General features: G+C 34.5%; 3 protein-coding genes across 9 annotated transcripts; 1 reads left to right on the forward strand and 2 right to left on the reverse strand.

Annotated features, from left to right (window-relative positions):
* Positions 1-3,176: 3,176 nt before the first annotated feature.
* LOC104114516 (aquaporin NIP6-1) lies at positions 3,177-6,218 on the forward strand. Of its 2 annotated transcripts, none has more exons than XM_009624978.4 (6): positions 3,177-3,314; positions 3,578-3,804; positions 3,881-4,105; positions 4,187-4,381; positions 4,870-4,931; positions 5,593-6,218. In XM_009624978.4, the coding sequence occupies exons 1-6, from the start codon at positions 3,287-3,289 to the stop codon at positions 5,795-5,797; spliced, it is 942 nt and encodes a 313-aa protein (XP_009623273.1). In that variant the 5' UTR covers positions 3,177-3,286; the 3' UTR covers positions 5,798-6,218. The 2 variants fall into 2 exon arrangements, with proteins under 2 accessions (XP_009623273.1, XP_009623274.1); XM_009624979.4 differs by having other exon boundaries at positions 3,187-3,321.
* LOC104114517 (uncharacterized) lies at positions 5,317-9,694 on the reverse strand. Of its 3 annotated transcripts, none has more exons than XM_070197633.1 (2): positions 8,939-9,694; positions 5,317-5,734 (listed from the first exon to the last, which is right to left on the reverse strand). In XM_070197633.1, exon 1 carries the CDS (start codon positions 9,316-9,318, stop codon positions 8,974-8,976), a length of 345 nt encoding a protein of 114 aa, XP_070053734.1. In that variant the 5' UTR covers positions 9,319-9,694; the 3' UTR covers positions 5,317-5,734; positions 8,939-8,973. The 3 variants fall into 3 exon arrangements, with proteins under 3 accessions (XP_070053734.1, XP_070053733.1, XP_070053732.1); XM_070197632.1 differs by having other exon boundaries at positions 5,317-5,891; XM_070197631.1 differs by lacking the exon at positions 5,317-5,734 and adding an exon at positions 6,575-7,195.
* A 672-nt stretch (positions 9,695-10,366) lies between these two features.
* LOC104114515 (large ribosomal subunit protein uL30z) lies at positions 10,367-13,961 on the reverse strand. 4 transcript variants are annotated; one of them, XM_033660851.2, is made up of 6 exons: positions 13,839-13,961; positions 13,204-13,401; positions 11,847-11,947; positions 11,628-11,765; positions 10,836-10,938; positions 10,367-10,760 (listed from the first exon to the last, which is right to left on the reverse strand). In XM_033660851.2, exons 2-6 carry the CDS (start codon positions 13,384-13,386, stop codon positions 10,545-10,547), a joined length of 741 nt encoding a protein of 246 aa, XP_033516742.1. In that variant the 5' UTR covers positions 13,387-13,401; positions 13,839-13,961; the 3' UTR covers positions 10,367-10,544. The 4 variants fall into 4 exon arrangements, with proteins under 4 accessions (XP_033516742.1, XP_009623271.1, XP_070053735.1 ...); XM_009624976.4 differs by having other exon boundaries at positions 13,204-13,397; positions 13,839-13,945; XM_070197634.1 differs by having other exon boundaries at positions 13,785-13,941.
* Between the last annotated feature and the right edge of the window lie 3,267 nt (positions 13,962-17,228).

Consider the following 17,228-nt stretch of genomic DNA (forward strand, 5'->3'; position numbering starts at 1 on the left):
TGGATATTGAACAAAAAGAAAGAAATATAATTCAAGAGAATATATAATTGCTACTCTAATTCAACTTGTTTCAAGTAACTAAGATTCTTCCATGTGAAAAAAGCAGGTCTAATACTCTATTTCCTACCTCTAAAACTTCTACACCCATTTGTTGCAGACAATAAGCACTAATTGGAACCCTGTGCCTTTGAAATGACACCGTTGAAAGGAATTTGTTTTGTTGCACATCTTAGCGTGTGATTCTGAAAAGCAATGAAGCAAAGAGCTAGAGGAACCATTCATATCTAAAGCACGAGCATTTGTTCTTTACTCCTGAAAATCTTTTCAGTGTCTTTTCAATTTTGCTCTTCTTGTTTGTATCTTATCCATGTTGTAATATTCTATTACTAGCCGTGCACACCTTTCGTTTGGTACGATGAATAAGCAAAAATAATCTTGAAATAAAAATTTAATACCACTTTATCCCTTGTTTGGTTATTAATGCTGGGATAAGTTATCTCAGGATTAAAAATAGTACGAGAATTTTTATACCTACCAGAGGGTGAAATAGTAATCCCAGGATAAAGCTTTAACATTGACAATCTCAGGATTAATATAACATATCAAACAGTCAATAAGAAATAATACCAGACTATCTAATCCCAACATAATCAAAACCAATATAATTAATCCCATCATAATTTAATTTGTTTTCAACCCAAACGACCCCTTAGTGACTTATACTATTTGAGAGTGGCAATAAAGCTTATGCTTTTGGAGATATATTCTGAAAAAAGAGTATGGAGTTTCTTTTTACCAAACGAAGCAAAAGAAATGACACATTCCTTAAACTTCAAAAATAAAAATAAAAAATTGCAATGATCAACTAATTGCTAATTATCAGAATTAATATGAGTGTCAATTATTCTGATCTTCTTTTGTTTAATGATTATGTCTGGAAATTGAATTATGCCAATGCTTTCTTTTCTATTGCAGTTGTCACTCTTTTAAATGGGGGATGCAATGGGAAATGAGAACCACAACAATTGAAACAAAAAAGAGAAGAAATAATGATAAAGAAAAGAAGGAATAAAAGACAAACCGTATTATAGTACTTCCTCGGTGTGACTAAGTTGTTGATTCAGAAAAGCTTTACTTAATAGTATTCATAACAAAGATTCCCTGCATTATGTACGTTAAATATTGTTTTCGAGTTAATGTTTTACTAAAAGCAATCATATTAGTTAGTGCAAAGCCATTCATATGGATGCTTCCACCCACCTTTAGTTGTCATCAGCAAATTTGAAGCCTCCGACGATTAGACGAACATCAGTACTTTAAAAAGCCAAAGAATTAGAGGTGGAACCAAAGATTTGAATTTTATAAGTTTTACATTCTAGGATAGGATATGTGTTAGTAATTGAATTCTAAATTAATTTTTATATATATTTAACGGATTTAGACTAAAACTATTTGGTTCGACCAAATCTGTGGCTAACATTCGAGCTCCTGACTCTTAAAGTATGAAGTGTTCCAAAATCTTTTAACTTAAAGGAAATATTTGGAAGAACTATTACCCGTACCTTGTCATTTTTTTAAAGCATGAGCTGAATATTAAACTTTAAAGAATTTGTACGTTTTCAATTCTACTTCACGTACAAAAAAGAAAGCCAAAGTGGAAGAGACATGGAGATTTCCACCAATATATATATATGTGAGGAAAATAAGGAGGTCTATGATCTATTTCCTACCAATTCGCAACTTTTTACCATTGAAATGACTCTTGGAAGAAAAATTCTATTGCTGCCATTATTGCTTTTAAGTTTGAAAAAGAATACATCAAGGTTTAGAGAGTTACACATTCATATATGAAACAAAAGCATTTGTTCTCACCCCTTCTTCAATCAGTAACCATTCTTTTCAATGTTTTTCACTCATCTTTTAATTTCTTTTCTCATCTGGCTCTTCGCCATTCCTGTAATTTCTATTTCTAGCCGTATATGAGTCCATCCACATTTACCAATTACCACCTACAATATATTCGACAGTGGCAAATTGGCAATTAATGCTGCTGCTTTTGGAGATACATTATGAGGCACAATAAAGAACTTACTCTAATTTTCAAAAAGAAAGAAAACACGCCATAAAGCAGTATGTAATCAACTACTAATTTATAAGTGCGAATATCACCATTGATTTAATAGATCATGGATCCTTCTTGATCTTCTTTTGCTTAATGATTATGTTTGGAAATTAAATTAATAATGCGCGGAAATCCCTTTTGATTGCATTTGGTCACGCTTTAAATGGTGGATGCAATGAAAAGTGAAGTGAGAGCCACCAAAATCGAAGGAAAAAGAAAAATAAGAGAAGGAGAAGAAACGAGAGAAAAAAGGACAAACGGTATTACAATCGATCACAGTAGGCCTACGTCGTTATTGATTGCGAAAAGCTTTGACATTCATTAAAAAAGATTCCCTATGTACTTTTAGTATTGGTTTCCAGTTAATATTTTTACTAAAAGCAATATATTTAGTATGAAACCCTGCATGTGCGTGGATGCCTTCAACTCACCTTATAAGTTGTCATCGGCAAATTTGAAACCTCCAAGTAACATCATTAATTACAGTAAATTACAACATACACAGTATAATATTAATCTTAGGTAGAATTTGAAAAGGTTAGTATATACACAGAATTCGTTCTTACCTTGAGAAGGTAAAGAGAAAAGTAAAGAGACGGTTTAACGCATAAATTATCTTAAAATTAAAGGTCATGAAATGCAGAGAACTGTAAATATGGAATGCTAAGTGAAGCACTTAGAATTTTTAATGAATCCTAGAATTATAACTTGTACGCTGATGGAGTGGAAGAAAAAAATTAAGTAACATGTCCTCATCTCTTGTTATACAAATATACAAGTAAAATGAAAGTCTAAAGGAAGGTGGTAGAACAAGCCACGTACTTAGCTACATTTGATGTGGGGTAGGGTTGATTAAGGGTTGGTTTTTCTTATTCTTTTCTCCTAGCAATCATGACAATAATCCAAATAATGGCAACTTTATTAAAGGAAATTAAAGGGATTATAAATTGATTATTGCCCACTTCCAAGCAATTCATTCACCTACCGTGATTCTTTCCCTCATTTTTATTTAATTCATTTGGGAAGCAAAGATGGTGGCATGGAAAACCAAAATACCTGGTGCAAAATGGTCAGCTCCATGATTGTAATGGTGAAGGATCTTGTGTTAAATAACAAGATCTAGTGGACCGGGACAAGAACCACATGACTGATGTCTAGAGTTCAATGCTTCATTTAAATTCCAAATGCAAAGGTTTTCGGTTTGTGTCCCACTTTCCACTTCCGAATCCCACTTTCCTTTTTCAATCCTTCAATTCCATCCACTAACTTTTTAATCACTCTTGGGATTCTCCCAAGTCAAACATTCTTAATTGGCTGATGCAATTAATCAGTACTATAAATAGTATTCATTGGAGTCATACTGTCATAAGGACACAGGAGAGTGAACTCAAGTTTATCTAGCTGTTCATTAATTCTTTTTCCTATAATACTATAGTTTTTATCTTTGAGCTATAGGTATGGACCCTGAAGATGGAGTCTCATCCCCTTCAACACCAGCAACTCCAGGAACTCCTGGTGCTCCTCTTTTTGGTGGTTTCAAACATGAAAGAAACAGCAATGGCAGAAACTCCCTTCTCAAGAGCTTAAAATGCTTCAGTGTAGAAGCATGGGCTTCAGAAGAAGGAAGCTTGCCACCTGTTTCATGCGCGTTACCTCCTCCTCCTATCTCACTAGCCAGAAAGGTGAGAAAACAGAATGAGCAAATGCAAATGATATCAAGAAAAACTAACTTGTTTATTGTGCGTGTTTTTTAATCAGGTGGGAGCAGAGTTCATAGGTACTATGATACTAATTTTTGCAGGGACAGCCACAGCGATTGTGAACCAGAAGACACAAGGCTCTGAAACCTTAATTGGATTGGCAGCCTCCACTGGTCTAGCTGTAATGATTGTCATTCTGTCAACAGGCCACATCTCTGGAGCTCATCTCAACCCAGCTGTGACCATTGCTTTTGCTGCTCTCAAGCATTTCCCCTGGAAAAATGTAGAGACTAAACACTCGTTAACCACTTAATTTCTGGCTCTTGTTTATACATGTTAAGTGCGTTAATCTTGTTTTTGACAGGTTCCTGTGTACATTGGAGCACAAATTATAGCATCATTCTGTGCTGCATTTACACTCAAGGTAGTTTTGCACCCAATAATGGGTGGTGGAGTCACTGTTCCGTCTGGTAGTTACCTTCAAGCTTTTGCTTTGGAGTTCATCATCAGCTTTAACCTCATGTTTGTTGTCACTGCCGTGGCCACCGACACTAGAGCTGTAAGCATTTATTATCTGGTCTCTCTCCTCCTACTTTGCCTACTTGTCAATTGGACAACCATCACAGATCTCCATAATAATTTCGGTCTAGACCCTTATTAAATACGTTGTGGTTTGTTTTTACATTCACTTGCATAAATTAATGGCGGAGGAAAGTCTTATCGCAAATGGTAAAGTGGTAAAGTTGCTCTCATGTGACCAAGAGGTCACGGATTCGAACCGTAAAAATAGCTTCCGACAGAAATGCAGGATAAAACTGCATATAATAGGTTCATCCTTTTCCTGAACCACACGCTGCACCAGTTTCCCGCTTCTTTTGCATATATTAACGGTAGTAAAACTTGCCAACTGCCAACTCAAATCCCTGTGTACAAACTATAAACAATCATTTTATTAAATGGTAGTACTAGCAGTAAACTAGCAATAGGCCAAATGAATTTATTTTGAGTTACCTAACTTAGAGGTCATCTTTTCTTGGCAAACTACAGGTGGGAGAGCTTGCAGGAATAGCAGTAGGAGCCACCGTCATGCTCAACATTCTAATAGCTGGGTAATCTGCAAATCTTGCTGTTTAAGCTTTTAGCCACGTGGTGTTCATTTATGCATCTTAGAATGTTAGTTAAGGTTTTGCTGCTCCTTTAATAGTTTTGACAGATCTTGTAGTACAACTTGATCTAGTAGCCTTTATTTCCATTGAGTGCTTTTCATGCTGATGCAAAAAGCTGAACGAAAATCATGTACAGATGTACTATCTAACGTGTCTGAATTCTTTGTCCGACTAAATTGAAGCTTTGGAAATTACTTTAGAACACAAAGTTGACAGCTTTCGTGAATAAAATAATCCCTCCATCCCTGCTTATGTTTTAATACCTTTTCGTACTTGACTTATATCCAAATGTTTAACACCATTTTCTGATAAAATAGTCGATGACAGCTTTCTCAAATATTGAAAGTTCACTAATCAAATTAAAGTTTGATGTGGTTTATTCTCACTCAAATATCTTTTCAAATTAAGATATTTTTTACACCCCCACCTATATACTGTAATTAATATATGAGTTAAAACTAGTAATACTTTCAGTTCAACCACATGACGTGACATAAAATGAGACGAAAGCAGTATTATACACTATACAATGGACATAGCTCGTGAAACAAATTAATAGCCTATTTAACGGCCTTCCTCATAATTTACATTTCTTGTGTTCTAGGGAGACAACTGGGGCTTCAATGAATCCAGTGAGAACGCTGGGACCAGCAGTAGCAGCAGGAAACTATAAAGCCATTTGGATCTATCTGACTGCTCCGATTCTTGGCGCTCTCGCTGGGGCAGGTGTTTACTCTGCAGTCAAACTGCCAAATGAAAATGACAACAATCACGGGAAGCCTTCACTGGAACATAGTTTCAGAAGGTGATTCATCAGTAATACCATTAGATCATGATAGTCACATACTTTAGTAGACAGTGTGCAGTTTTATGAATGTAGAAACTTCTTGTACCATTTTGCATCTGCAAGGCAAGGGTGGATCGAATAAAACAAATCTGTCCACTCTCTCTCCATATGTACAGATTTTAGCAAGATATAATTTATCAAAGAACAGATTTTTAGCAAGATACAATGACCGAGAGATGGAAGGAAGGAAACCATATTAGGAAACTTATGCAATGTGTACTATTAGTGAGGTTTTTACTGGATTGTAGAAGAGACTTCTGTGTAACATGTGTTTCCATTCATAGAACTAGTGCCACAGAAAGTAGGACTTCTTTTTGTTTTTCTACATCTGTCTGAAATTCTGAAGGAGCATGAAGTTTAGCTAAGAAACTAGTCTTATTTCATGCTCTGTCTCCTATACTATTCACTGAGCAGCTAATTCCATCCAAAGTGAATAGTTAGAAAGCCGGCTAAATTGCACCCAAACAGATAGAGAATTGCGGAAAGTGATGTTCATTATAAGCCTATCAGAAAAAGGAACTATTGTTCATCCATAAAGCACTGCCAAATTGGCATAGGGGAATCCAGCTTATTATCGTATTAAAATTGTCCTTGTTGCTATTAGAACGCTGCATAACGAATATAGCTAAGGTCTGCATACACACTACCCTCCCAAAACCCACTTGTGAGATTACACTGGGTTTGTTGTTGTTATTATAGATTTTAGAAAAAATATGCAAGTAGCAAGAGGTTGAAAATATGATTGAAAAGCTGTCTCTAAAATTTTATTAATCATAAGGCTTTAAATAGTCAAATAAATAAAGTAGTAGACTCATCCTACAACTAAATTACTAAACTCTTACTATAATTAAAATTCTGAATCTTCTAGCAGACTCTTTCTAAAACTAAATAACTAATTATTCTAGAAAACAGTAGCAGTAACAGATGCAAAATCCAACACTCCTCCTTGCTTCTGTTGCTGCAGTCTAAAGAAGGTCATACTCAATTCTTTCTTCTGCTATTAGTGCTTGTGCATGAGCATCTTTGAACTTGCACACTTTTGTAACATGACCTTTTTGTTTGCAATTTCCACATAACGCATCAGGTCTCCACCAACTCTAAGTGTGTTTTCTTTTTGCAATAAGGATAATTGACTTTTTCTTTTTGGTGTTTCACATAAAAAATACCCTCAGTAACTTTGTCTTGTCTGAAGGCCCTTCTTTGCTCTTGTGCTTGAAGAACACTTATTAATTGTGCAACATAGATGGTAGAGAGATCTTTAGACTCTTCCAGAGAGGAAATTTTGGATTCAAATCTCTCGGGAAATGTCACAAGAATTTTTTCAACTATCTTGTCATCTTTGAAATCCTCGCCAAGTAACCTGATTTTATTGACAATTAAAGAAATTCGGTCAGAATACTTAGCGATGGTCTCATCATCTTGCATTCTAAGAGATTCAAAATCTCTTTTCAAATTTAAAATCTGATTTTGTCTGCCTCGTTCACTTCCTTAATACTCTTGTTTGAGTGTTTCCCAAGCCTCTTTTGTTATCTCACATGCAATGATTTTAGAGAAGATTGAATCTGCAACTGAATTTTGAATTATAGTTTTAGCTTTGTATTTTTTGGTTTTCTCATCTGAATGAGCTTTGATTTGGGCAAGGGTAGGATTTGCAGGAAGTGGTTGTATAAGTTTGTCTTCCATTACAACTTCCCATAGATCATAAGTTTCAAGATAAGATTTCATCTTCACTGACCAAGTCTGATAGTTTTCACCAGTGAAAATTTGTGGGGTATTCAAAGAGAGACCGCTGCTTGCCATTGTTAAAAATTTGGTTAAAAATCAGTATGGGTAAAAATGCGTATGGTTTAAAAGTGGTTGAAATTGGTTGTTTTTCAGCAAATTCAGAGATCCGTCAAGATCAATGGAGGCTCTGATACCACTGTTATGGATTTTAGAAAAAATATGCAAGCAGCAAGAAGGTTGAAAATAGGATTGAAAAACTATCTCTAAAATTTTATTAATCATAGGGCTTTTAAATAGCCAAATAAATAAAGTAGTAGACTCCTCCTACAACTAAATTACTAAACTCTTACTATAATTAAAATTTCTGAATCTTCTAGCAGACTTCTCCTAAAACTAAACAACTAATTATTGTAGAAAACAATAGCAGTAACAGATGCAAAATCCAACAGTTGTTGCTACTGTATTGAGCTCAACCTGATATGAAACTGACAAACTGTTATACTTATGTTTGCACACTGCTGGCATAATTCAGCTTTTAAAATTTTCACCAACACCACTAATTTTTTTTCTAAACATGATAGTGTGTACCATCTACCTTAGAGATCTCTGAAATTACTGAATTTAACAAGGTGATATGCAGCAACGACAAAACTGATTATAAGTGGAGTCCAACAAACAAACATGCCCAATCTTATTCCACTAAGCTCTTCACATATTCAATAACTTTCAATTTCAATGACATTTATCTTGGTCACCCCAAATAAAAAGATGATTTCCTTGTTATGTCCCTTCAAGGTGAAATCCATGTGAAAAGCAAATTCAACCATCTTTTAGAAGAGGTACCATAAAAATAGACAGAAATAGATAAGGCCAAAATCTGCTTTCATTAGTGGATTTGGCTATTTAACTGAGGACCAAAAAGCAGGCAGAAACAAGACACAGAAGTCCTAATAAGCATAATAACAATAACTATTTTACCAAAGGGTAATATGCATATGCAATTTCATGGATAAATTGTCAAATGGTTAATCTCAAAAAATCCACAAGGGAAGACAGAGGAATTGCAGTGAAATGTATCCAATTGTGATGGTAATTTAAATGCAGGTATGTTTGTTAGCATAAGAGCTGCTCCCAAGAGTAATGTACAAAGTTCCTAAGACAGAAAAACAAAAGCAATCCGCGTAATTCCTACAAAGGCTTGCCCTAGTGGTAAGTTTACGGCTGCGACCATTTATTAATCTACTCTGTATGAGTCCTTTCATGAGTAAATAGGTTAATAATTCAACATTGTTTTCTGCAATAGTTGATTAAAATACTCGTGTTTTCCTAAAAGAAATTGAACTTTATATGATATGATGATAGAGGTTAAACAAAGTACCGAATCAGATAATTCCATTAAAACCAAGTAACCGACTAAACCATCTGGAGTGCCTTAGCTTGAACAGATTGATCAGGGCTGCGGTGAAAGAAGGATGATTTGTAGAGAGAAAGAGCGAGAGCAGCGGTAAGAGTACCAAAGACGTCGGCGACAGCGTCCTTGGTAGATGCGCCTGCTGACCTGAAATAACCTAATTCGTCGGCCACCTCCTTAGCGGCACCGGCAGCAAGTGAGACAATGGATCCGACCCAGATGCTCCGGCGGCGGATGAAAGGGTAACGAGCTTTTTCCGCGAGAAAGGAGGTAATGATAGCAATGAAGAAGCAGAAAAGGACGTGGTAAAACTTATCACGAGCTATCCAATCATCTCCGTCCTCCATTCTTTAAAAAAAAATTAATTTATAGAAAAGAATGTGATTGGGGGACGACCTTTCAAGGAATTTGTAAGCAATTGCGCCAACAAAATGGAGAAGGAAGGTTTAGAAGAGTCACGTCATTGGATCTTCAGTTAAAATAGTAGTACTACTGTACATTAATTTTCTTTCTGTCTATCATTCTTTTTCAATCTTGCCCAAAAATGAATCACTTGGATTCAAATTGACTATCGATCTATGTTTCTTTCTGTCTATCATACTTTTTCAATCTTGCCGCAAAAATGAATCACTTGGATTCAAATTGACTATCGATCTATGTTAAAAGGTAGAATAAATATTCATAGTAAAAACTTTCTTTTCTACGTAATTAATGGACCTGACCATCACTATGGAAATGGAGATCGGTATTTCACCAGTACGTACTATACATCTAATAGCCCGAATCTATTTGAAATAGCTTTTCTATCTCACAGGGTAGCGGTAAGGTCTCTGTACACACTACACTTCTCAGAAGTCAGACCCCATGGTGGGTATGTTGTTGTTGTTAGCCCGTTTGGCCAAGCCGCAAAATTAAGCTTATTTTGAGAAAAAGTTTTTCTCAAAATTACTTTTAGTGAAAAACAGTTTGTGTTTGACTAATTAATTTGAAAAACACTTCTAAGTAGCAATTAAGTATTTGACCAAGCTTTTAAAAGCTGCTTTTAAGTGAATTTTTTTCAAAAGTGCATTTGAAAATAAGCTACTTTTTTTTTTTTTCCAAAACTGCTTCCGCCTCTCCTCAAAAGCTTTTTCAAAAACTTGGCCAAACAAGTAACTTTGAAAAAAGAAAACATAAAAAAAAAGTGCTTCTAGGATGGAAAAAGCTTGGCCAGGCTATAATTCTGGTTGTTAGCCGTACCCCGTTTGTTCTTATTTCACATTTTCTCTACTACAGGATCAGTCCAGAACCTCTCAGCCGTTGTAAAGAATCTAGTGATAAGTGAGGACAGAAAAAATTGGCAAACACAAAAAGGTCGGACTACAAATTAAATGGCTTCGGCTTCAAGGCACAAAATAAGAAACAACCCACGGGAAGGCTATTGAGATCAATGGACGGAGAAAAATATAGAATATCATTTTTGGCATCATAGCTACAATTCTTCTGTCATCATACGAGAAAGTTATAAGTGCTAAATTATCCAATGACGTTATCACAACAATAATACACCCAACAAATAGACCCCTTGAATATGCTAATTCATCTTGCTGATCAACTCATTGATTTGGCCCTCACGATTGCCTGAATCACCCCCGTCCACAAATCGTTTTTTCTTACCCTGCAATGCCTTTTCTGGTTTGTTGAGAGCAAAGGGACACAAAAAACTAGTGACTTCTTTAAAATGGGGACCAACATTGGCAATCTCATTCACAAGGTCTTCTAAGCATATAATACCATATTGACCCAATGCCTGGAAACAATAAATAGTTACTACACAGGCCGCCCAGAAACTATTATAAAAGAGAAAAGAAGCAATTCATGGTACCTGTTCAACAACTTCGTTGCTGGTTAAAGGCACTCTCTCGTTGTCAATTTTTCCAGCACCTTTCTTGTAAATCAGATCCTTGATGCTCTTGAGATTTGGATATCTTCAAAAACATGAACAAAACCATTAGAAATATTCTACAGCCTCGTAGTCTATGACAGAAGAGAAATACATAGAACTGCTAAAGCAGTTTCGTTTTACACGGTTAAAAACTTAAAATTTCCTGCTTAAGGAATAAATAACTGCAATTTAATGTTCTACCAAGATCAGGCATGTTTCTAAGTAGAGATAGACCATTAGCTGTAAAAGTAGACCTACGTTATCCTGGTGTCCCATAATTTTTTTTAAAAATTAAGCTCCTGGTGTCATCATACGGTACATGCTAAAACTGTCTTTAAGTGTCATCGTCTTCAAACTGGTGGAACGGAAATGGTTGTATGATTTATACCACGGGATTATATAGACTTAATTAAGGGTCTCATTTTCCTCTTTTTGACATACAGTAATTTAACTATCAAAGACAAAGCAAACACAGATTTTGGCATTACAAGAATATTGCTCTCCTTAATAGGAGAAAATAAAAATGAGAAAGTCCAAGACCAATTAAATATTCAAATTAAGGTCCCTTTGGCAGCTCTAAGAACCAGTAAAATAAAAAAGTGCAGTCACCCCCCTCTCTAGCAAGCATAATGCCTATTCACTAATTTGAGGTTGAGTACTTTGGGGATATCCAGTAATGCGAGTTCATTAAATGTTGTGTAGCAAACTAGTAAAAAGGTTAGTTCAACCTACCCATATGTGACATAAGGCTCCACCTTTAGCAGAATTTCCAGTATTCTTGCATCTGCCTTCACAAAGACACCACTGAAGATTTTCCGCAGCCTCAAAGAGTACAAAAGCTTTCGTGTTCTTGGGTGCATATCACTTTTCCTGAAGTGTATCACAAAATCTTAGGATCCAGGTTACTGTAGCCAAGAAGATAAAAGTATGATTGGAAAACCAGGAACCCACCCTCCAATGCGTATGACATAAAGGAGATTGGAATCAGACGTGACCAATGCTCGCCTGGATCTTTTCTTACCCCTTTGTTTCATTTGGACAAGGTCCATCTCCTAACATAAACAACAGCTCGGTTGAGAAGAATGTTGGACAAACAATATACCACAATTTATAAATCAGATTACTGCAAGTTGATGGCTCAGAAAAGGTAGATAAAAAGCCAACTGTAGGCGAGCTCTATTAATGGCTGTAGCAGAAGAAAGAGCAAGTGACGTGAAAAGGAAGACAAACATGACAACTTCCAAAGGCAATCTAACATTAAGCAAATATACCAGAGCCACAGGATGCAAGGGTAATGGGCATCTTAGGCTCAATAGGCAAATCAATATACCATGCCAATTCCATTTTGATTGTCATTATTCACTATCAAGAGTAGGTTCCACTAGCTTTCAGTTCAGGCACAGACAGGGAGAACTACAGTCTGTTATCTTCTGAAACAAAACCTGGAAATTCGGTAGCTAACCTTGCATATTAGCGTAGTTTAAAATATTCAAATGATAATATAACACTTCCTGTTAACTCCCAGGAAACAAAAACAATATTATCTTGTGATTGTATAGGCCAGAACTAGTTCCAGAGCGTTGGTGCCACCCAAAATAAATAGTTGCAGTCCTGGGCCCCCTAAATTTGAAAATTTAAAATTGTTCTCTCTCCTTAACACATTGTTGTCCGTACTGCTTCAGAAGGTCTTTTACCCTCTTACTTCTAATTATTGCACTATACTGTCTTGTTCCTTTCTCGGGAGTTAGAACATCACTATTTCTGTGTTATGGCTATTGGTTGCAAGTCTAAATTTTTAGAGACCCTAGAGAATGCTACTGAGATGTTTTTTGGCCACAATGACTTTCACATCCAGGAATTTTTACCCAAAAAGAAAGACTTTCATATCCAGGAAGGACAAAAAGATGCAGGTTACTAGCAAATGAGTATAAAGGAAATTGGAGATCATTTTGTTTAGGGCCATCAAACTAAGAGATAAGTGAACCAAAGTAAATATCAGACCATAAATATATCAATCATTAACAAACGTCACTGCCACTGCACCACAAAATTCCTGATTATAGATTCTATAACTGGTAAAGAGACTCAAAACGAAAATAAAATGCTGAAGCCAAGAGAAAATCTGGAAAGATTGAACAATTGCTTCATGAAATAAATGCAATATGTCACAAACAAATAAAAGTAAAAAAGAAAAACAAGATGGGACATGTGCAAATACAAGTCTTACAGCCCGCATAAGATAAAGGGAAAAGGCTAAAATTCTAAACAAAAGATGCAATTTAAACAATCAATTCATAGATATAAATACCTTATCCCTATACTCTCGAATAAACTGCTCAGGCTTCTTGATAACAAAATTATCAGATTTAAGTCTCTTGACTTTCTGCTCTAGCTGGACTTTTCTTCTGATTGCCCACTCTTCATTGTTCTTCCTCTTCTTTAGAATCACTTCTGGTATATAGTTTAAAGGCTGTGGCACCTCCTCAGCCATTGTTAGCTAGTCTATCTCTTAGACAAACAATGAGCAAAGTTAGACAAACCGTGTCATTTATTGGATATATTGGACTATCCAACTTCTCAAACACTGACTTTAACTCAATTTAGGAGCTGAATATAGTTAATCTCAAATGCTTTAAATCATAACAAATGGTAGAAGTTGAAAAAAAGATGGTCACACTGAAATCATAGGTCTGAATAGAATGATTGGAAAATGAATCGAACTTTATGAACTTCATTCCACAAAATCAAAATTTGAAACATTACGATAAATATTTCAAGTCCTCTGATTAAATTGACAGACGTGTCTATAACATTTGATTACAAACAGGAAACAAGCACGAGTGAAAATTAAATAGTAAAACCAACAAAGCACAAGTAGCCAATGCTCACATATAATGCGTATTCTATCAGAAAACTCAGTCAGAAAACAGAGATAGAGGTTACTTTGTTCGCCGGAGAGGAGCAAGTTTGAAGACGAGGTAGGGTGACGGAGGTTTAGGGTTTTGGATTTTGGACCGGTAAGGACGAGGCTCGGGAGAGTATTATCAGTCGAAAAAAGAAATCAACTCTTTACCAACATTATAAGTTGACGGGTCGGATCCATATTAAGTTGGGCCATCATGAAATTCTTGTTCATCCAAAACAATTGGGCATTGTGAAAACCCAGTCCACCTAGACAAGGGAGAGAATTTGGGCTTTTCTTTACCATAGCTACTGGGAAAACTACACTTGTTTAGCTACTCTAAAAAAATAATAGCGGGACAAATATATATATTCTTTAGCAACTCAGACTTTTTTTCTTAACTTAAACTACTAATATACGTAATAATCCTCTGTGATAAATAAATATAATGTCAGACGACATTAAGCTAGCGTTTGGACATGGATATGGTTGAAAGTTGGAAAAAATGAGTTTTTGAAGATGAGATGAAAAATAGTTTTAAAAAGTTGAAATTATGTTTGGACATATATTTTACTTAAAATAAATTTGAAATTTTGTGAGTAAAACACTTCGAGGATTTGAAGATTTTGTTTTCAAAGTCTGCCAAAAAATAGTTCAAATCTGCAAACAAACAAATATCTGAAAACTGGTTTGGAAAAAGCCCCCAAATTTTATGGTTAAACGGTGTGAAAATAGCACGGGCTAGCCAGTTTTCGGACTGATAATTGTAAAATAGCTAGCGTTTGCAAAGTCATAGAAAAATAGACACTATTTCGCTGCAACACGGAAAGTTACAGCATAATATACTGGAGATTGGTGCACCTGTGTATGAACTTCCAGCATATTATGTTGGAACTCCAACACACGGATAGTTCCGGCATAATATACTGGAGATTGGAGCACCTGTGTATGAACTTCCAGCATATTATGTTGGAACTCCAACACACGGATAGTTCCAGCATAATATACTGGAGATTGGAGCACCTGTGTATGAACTTCCAGCATATTATGCTGGACCAGTATATTATACTGAAACTCCAGTATATTATGTTGGAACTCCAATATATTATGCTGGAATATTTTTCGAATTTTGAACAGTATTTTCGTTTAGATTTATCTTTACAAAAAAAATGACTAAAATTTAATTACTTTACGACAGCTAATAGTTGGGAACTTGGAATTACATACATTTATTCCGATTATATACCTGCGCAAAGGCTCTGATTTATGAGTGTTTTCTGTATAGAACGTGTTAAATGAGTGAGATTGACAAATCATATTGCAAAAATCGGAGTTGAAGGAAGTACAACATTTGATTGGTTTAGTTGAGGAATATTTAGCGTAGATTCTCCACATAATAAGAACACTAATGACTTTTAGGGATGTTTTTCGTGTATATATATAAAATTTTATAGACTTATTTACCCGATTTTAGCTAGGTTTTTCTATTTACATAAAGTAACTAAAGTTTTTTATAATATATATAAAACTCCGGTCAAAAACTACAATTTAAATACAACTCGAATATAATTTTTTATTGTATAAAATCCGGTCAAAAATTAAAAATTATATACAACTTGTATATAAATTTTTTGTATAGAATCCCATCAAAATACTACACTTTACATATAACTTATATCCTACAAGTTGTATACAATTATATTAGTTGTATATCATTTGTCACCCGAATACAAAATATATATACAGATTATTTATGTCTTATTTTTCTTCGAGTTTCGGTCTGAAATTTCAATCAAAACTAACTCGAATATTTACCAAATTCTCTCAAAATTGAGATATAAACTCCAAAAGATATTCACAATTATTTTCAATAACACCCAAATCCAAACAAATAATAATTTTGTAAAATTTAATTTTTGAATTTAAAGCTTCGAAGCTTCTTTACGGTTTCCATTAATGAAGTTTTAATGGATTAATATGGTTTCCAATTCAATCTGCTCACTTCTGATTAATATTCTTTAGTTTATTGATTCCAAAAAACAAAAAACAAAAATCAACAATCTTTCCTTTTTCAGAAATGATCATTCAAGCTGATTGTTTAACATAGAAAAAAAAATAGAAAAGGAAAAAAAAAGAGAAAATATAATGGAAGGACTAATCAACATATATAACAAGTCAAGTTGTCTGCACCAATGATTCTATAGCAAATTAGATCGGCAACTACTAGGACGAAGATAGAATTACAGTGTGAGAAAGGGGGAAGATGGGGAGAGAAAATAGGGAAGATTAGAGTTTAATATATTATTTTATATATAATTGATAAATTATATATCAAATTATAATTAAATTAAAATATTTTTACTGGATGCAAATAAGTTTTTTTATATAGTATAGCTAAGTATTTTTTTTTTATTTTTTAGTCAAACAAATATGTACTGGGCATTTCGTAAAAACATATATGTACTTGGGCATTTCGAAAAAGTAATTATTCTTGCTTTGGAAGAAAGGGATACCACGACAATGAATGACTAGTTCCAAATCATGCCTAACTTTTTTTCTTTTCTTTTTACCCAAACGTGTGTGTGTGTAAAAACCGGTCATATAGATACATTAGTAACCAAGATTTGGGTCATTTTCAAATGTCAAATATTTCATTATACGATAATATAGACCAATGAATTTAGTCATTAAGCGTTTGGAGTATACTTTTTGTCAAAATATTCATGTATCCCATGAATGAAGATATGTTGATGACGCTATAAATAGACATGTGTATTTTTACTGAAAGCAGCTTTTGGAGTAGACTAAAAGCCGGAAGTAAGGAGAAGATAATTAAAAAGATAATGGTACATGAAATATCACGACAATTTTGTGCAAGAAGCATTCACGTTCACACAAGATTCGAGAAAGTGTCGTATCTAAAAAGAATTTAATGTTAACAGTCTAATCTTGATGCAAGTGTAAGAGACTAATTTTACAACTCGATAACAATTTTATTATTGATGCGAGACTCATCATTGCATGAAATGCTTGATATATATCTCTGTGAAATAAAAAGGATGTGGATTTTATATTTGGGGAAAAAAAGGCAAAGAAGCTGCTTTCTTTTTCAATGTGTTCTTTCGTTCTCTTTTCCCAAAACATTTGATTGTACATATATCATATATGGATACACAGACAAAGAAATCTAACATGAGTTGAGAGACTTTGGGTCCCAATTCTTTACTTTGATTAGACAAAACAAACCCTTAACCACACACAAAATCTTTAAGAATCCTCCAAGACCAAAACTTTTTTCTATCCTCTCATTTCAGCATTATATTGGACAAAAACTAAGATGTTGCTATCTTCATTACTAACACCTCCTTTTGGATCATTCCCAAGAAAAAAAACCAATCGATTTATTTTTTTCCCTCAATCAAAGTAAATGT

This window comes from Nicotiana tomentosiformis, chromosome 3, assembly GCF_000390325.3.
Source record: "Nicotiana tomentosiformis chromosome 3, ASM39032v3, whole genome shotgun sequence".
Taxonomy (NCBI): Eukaryota; Viridiplantae; Streptophyta; class Magnoliopsida; order Solanales; family Solanaceae; genus Nicotiana; species Nicotiana tomentosiformis.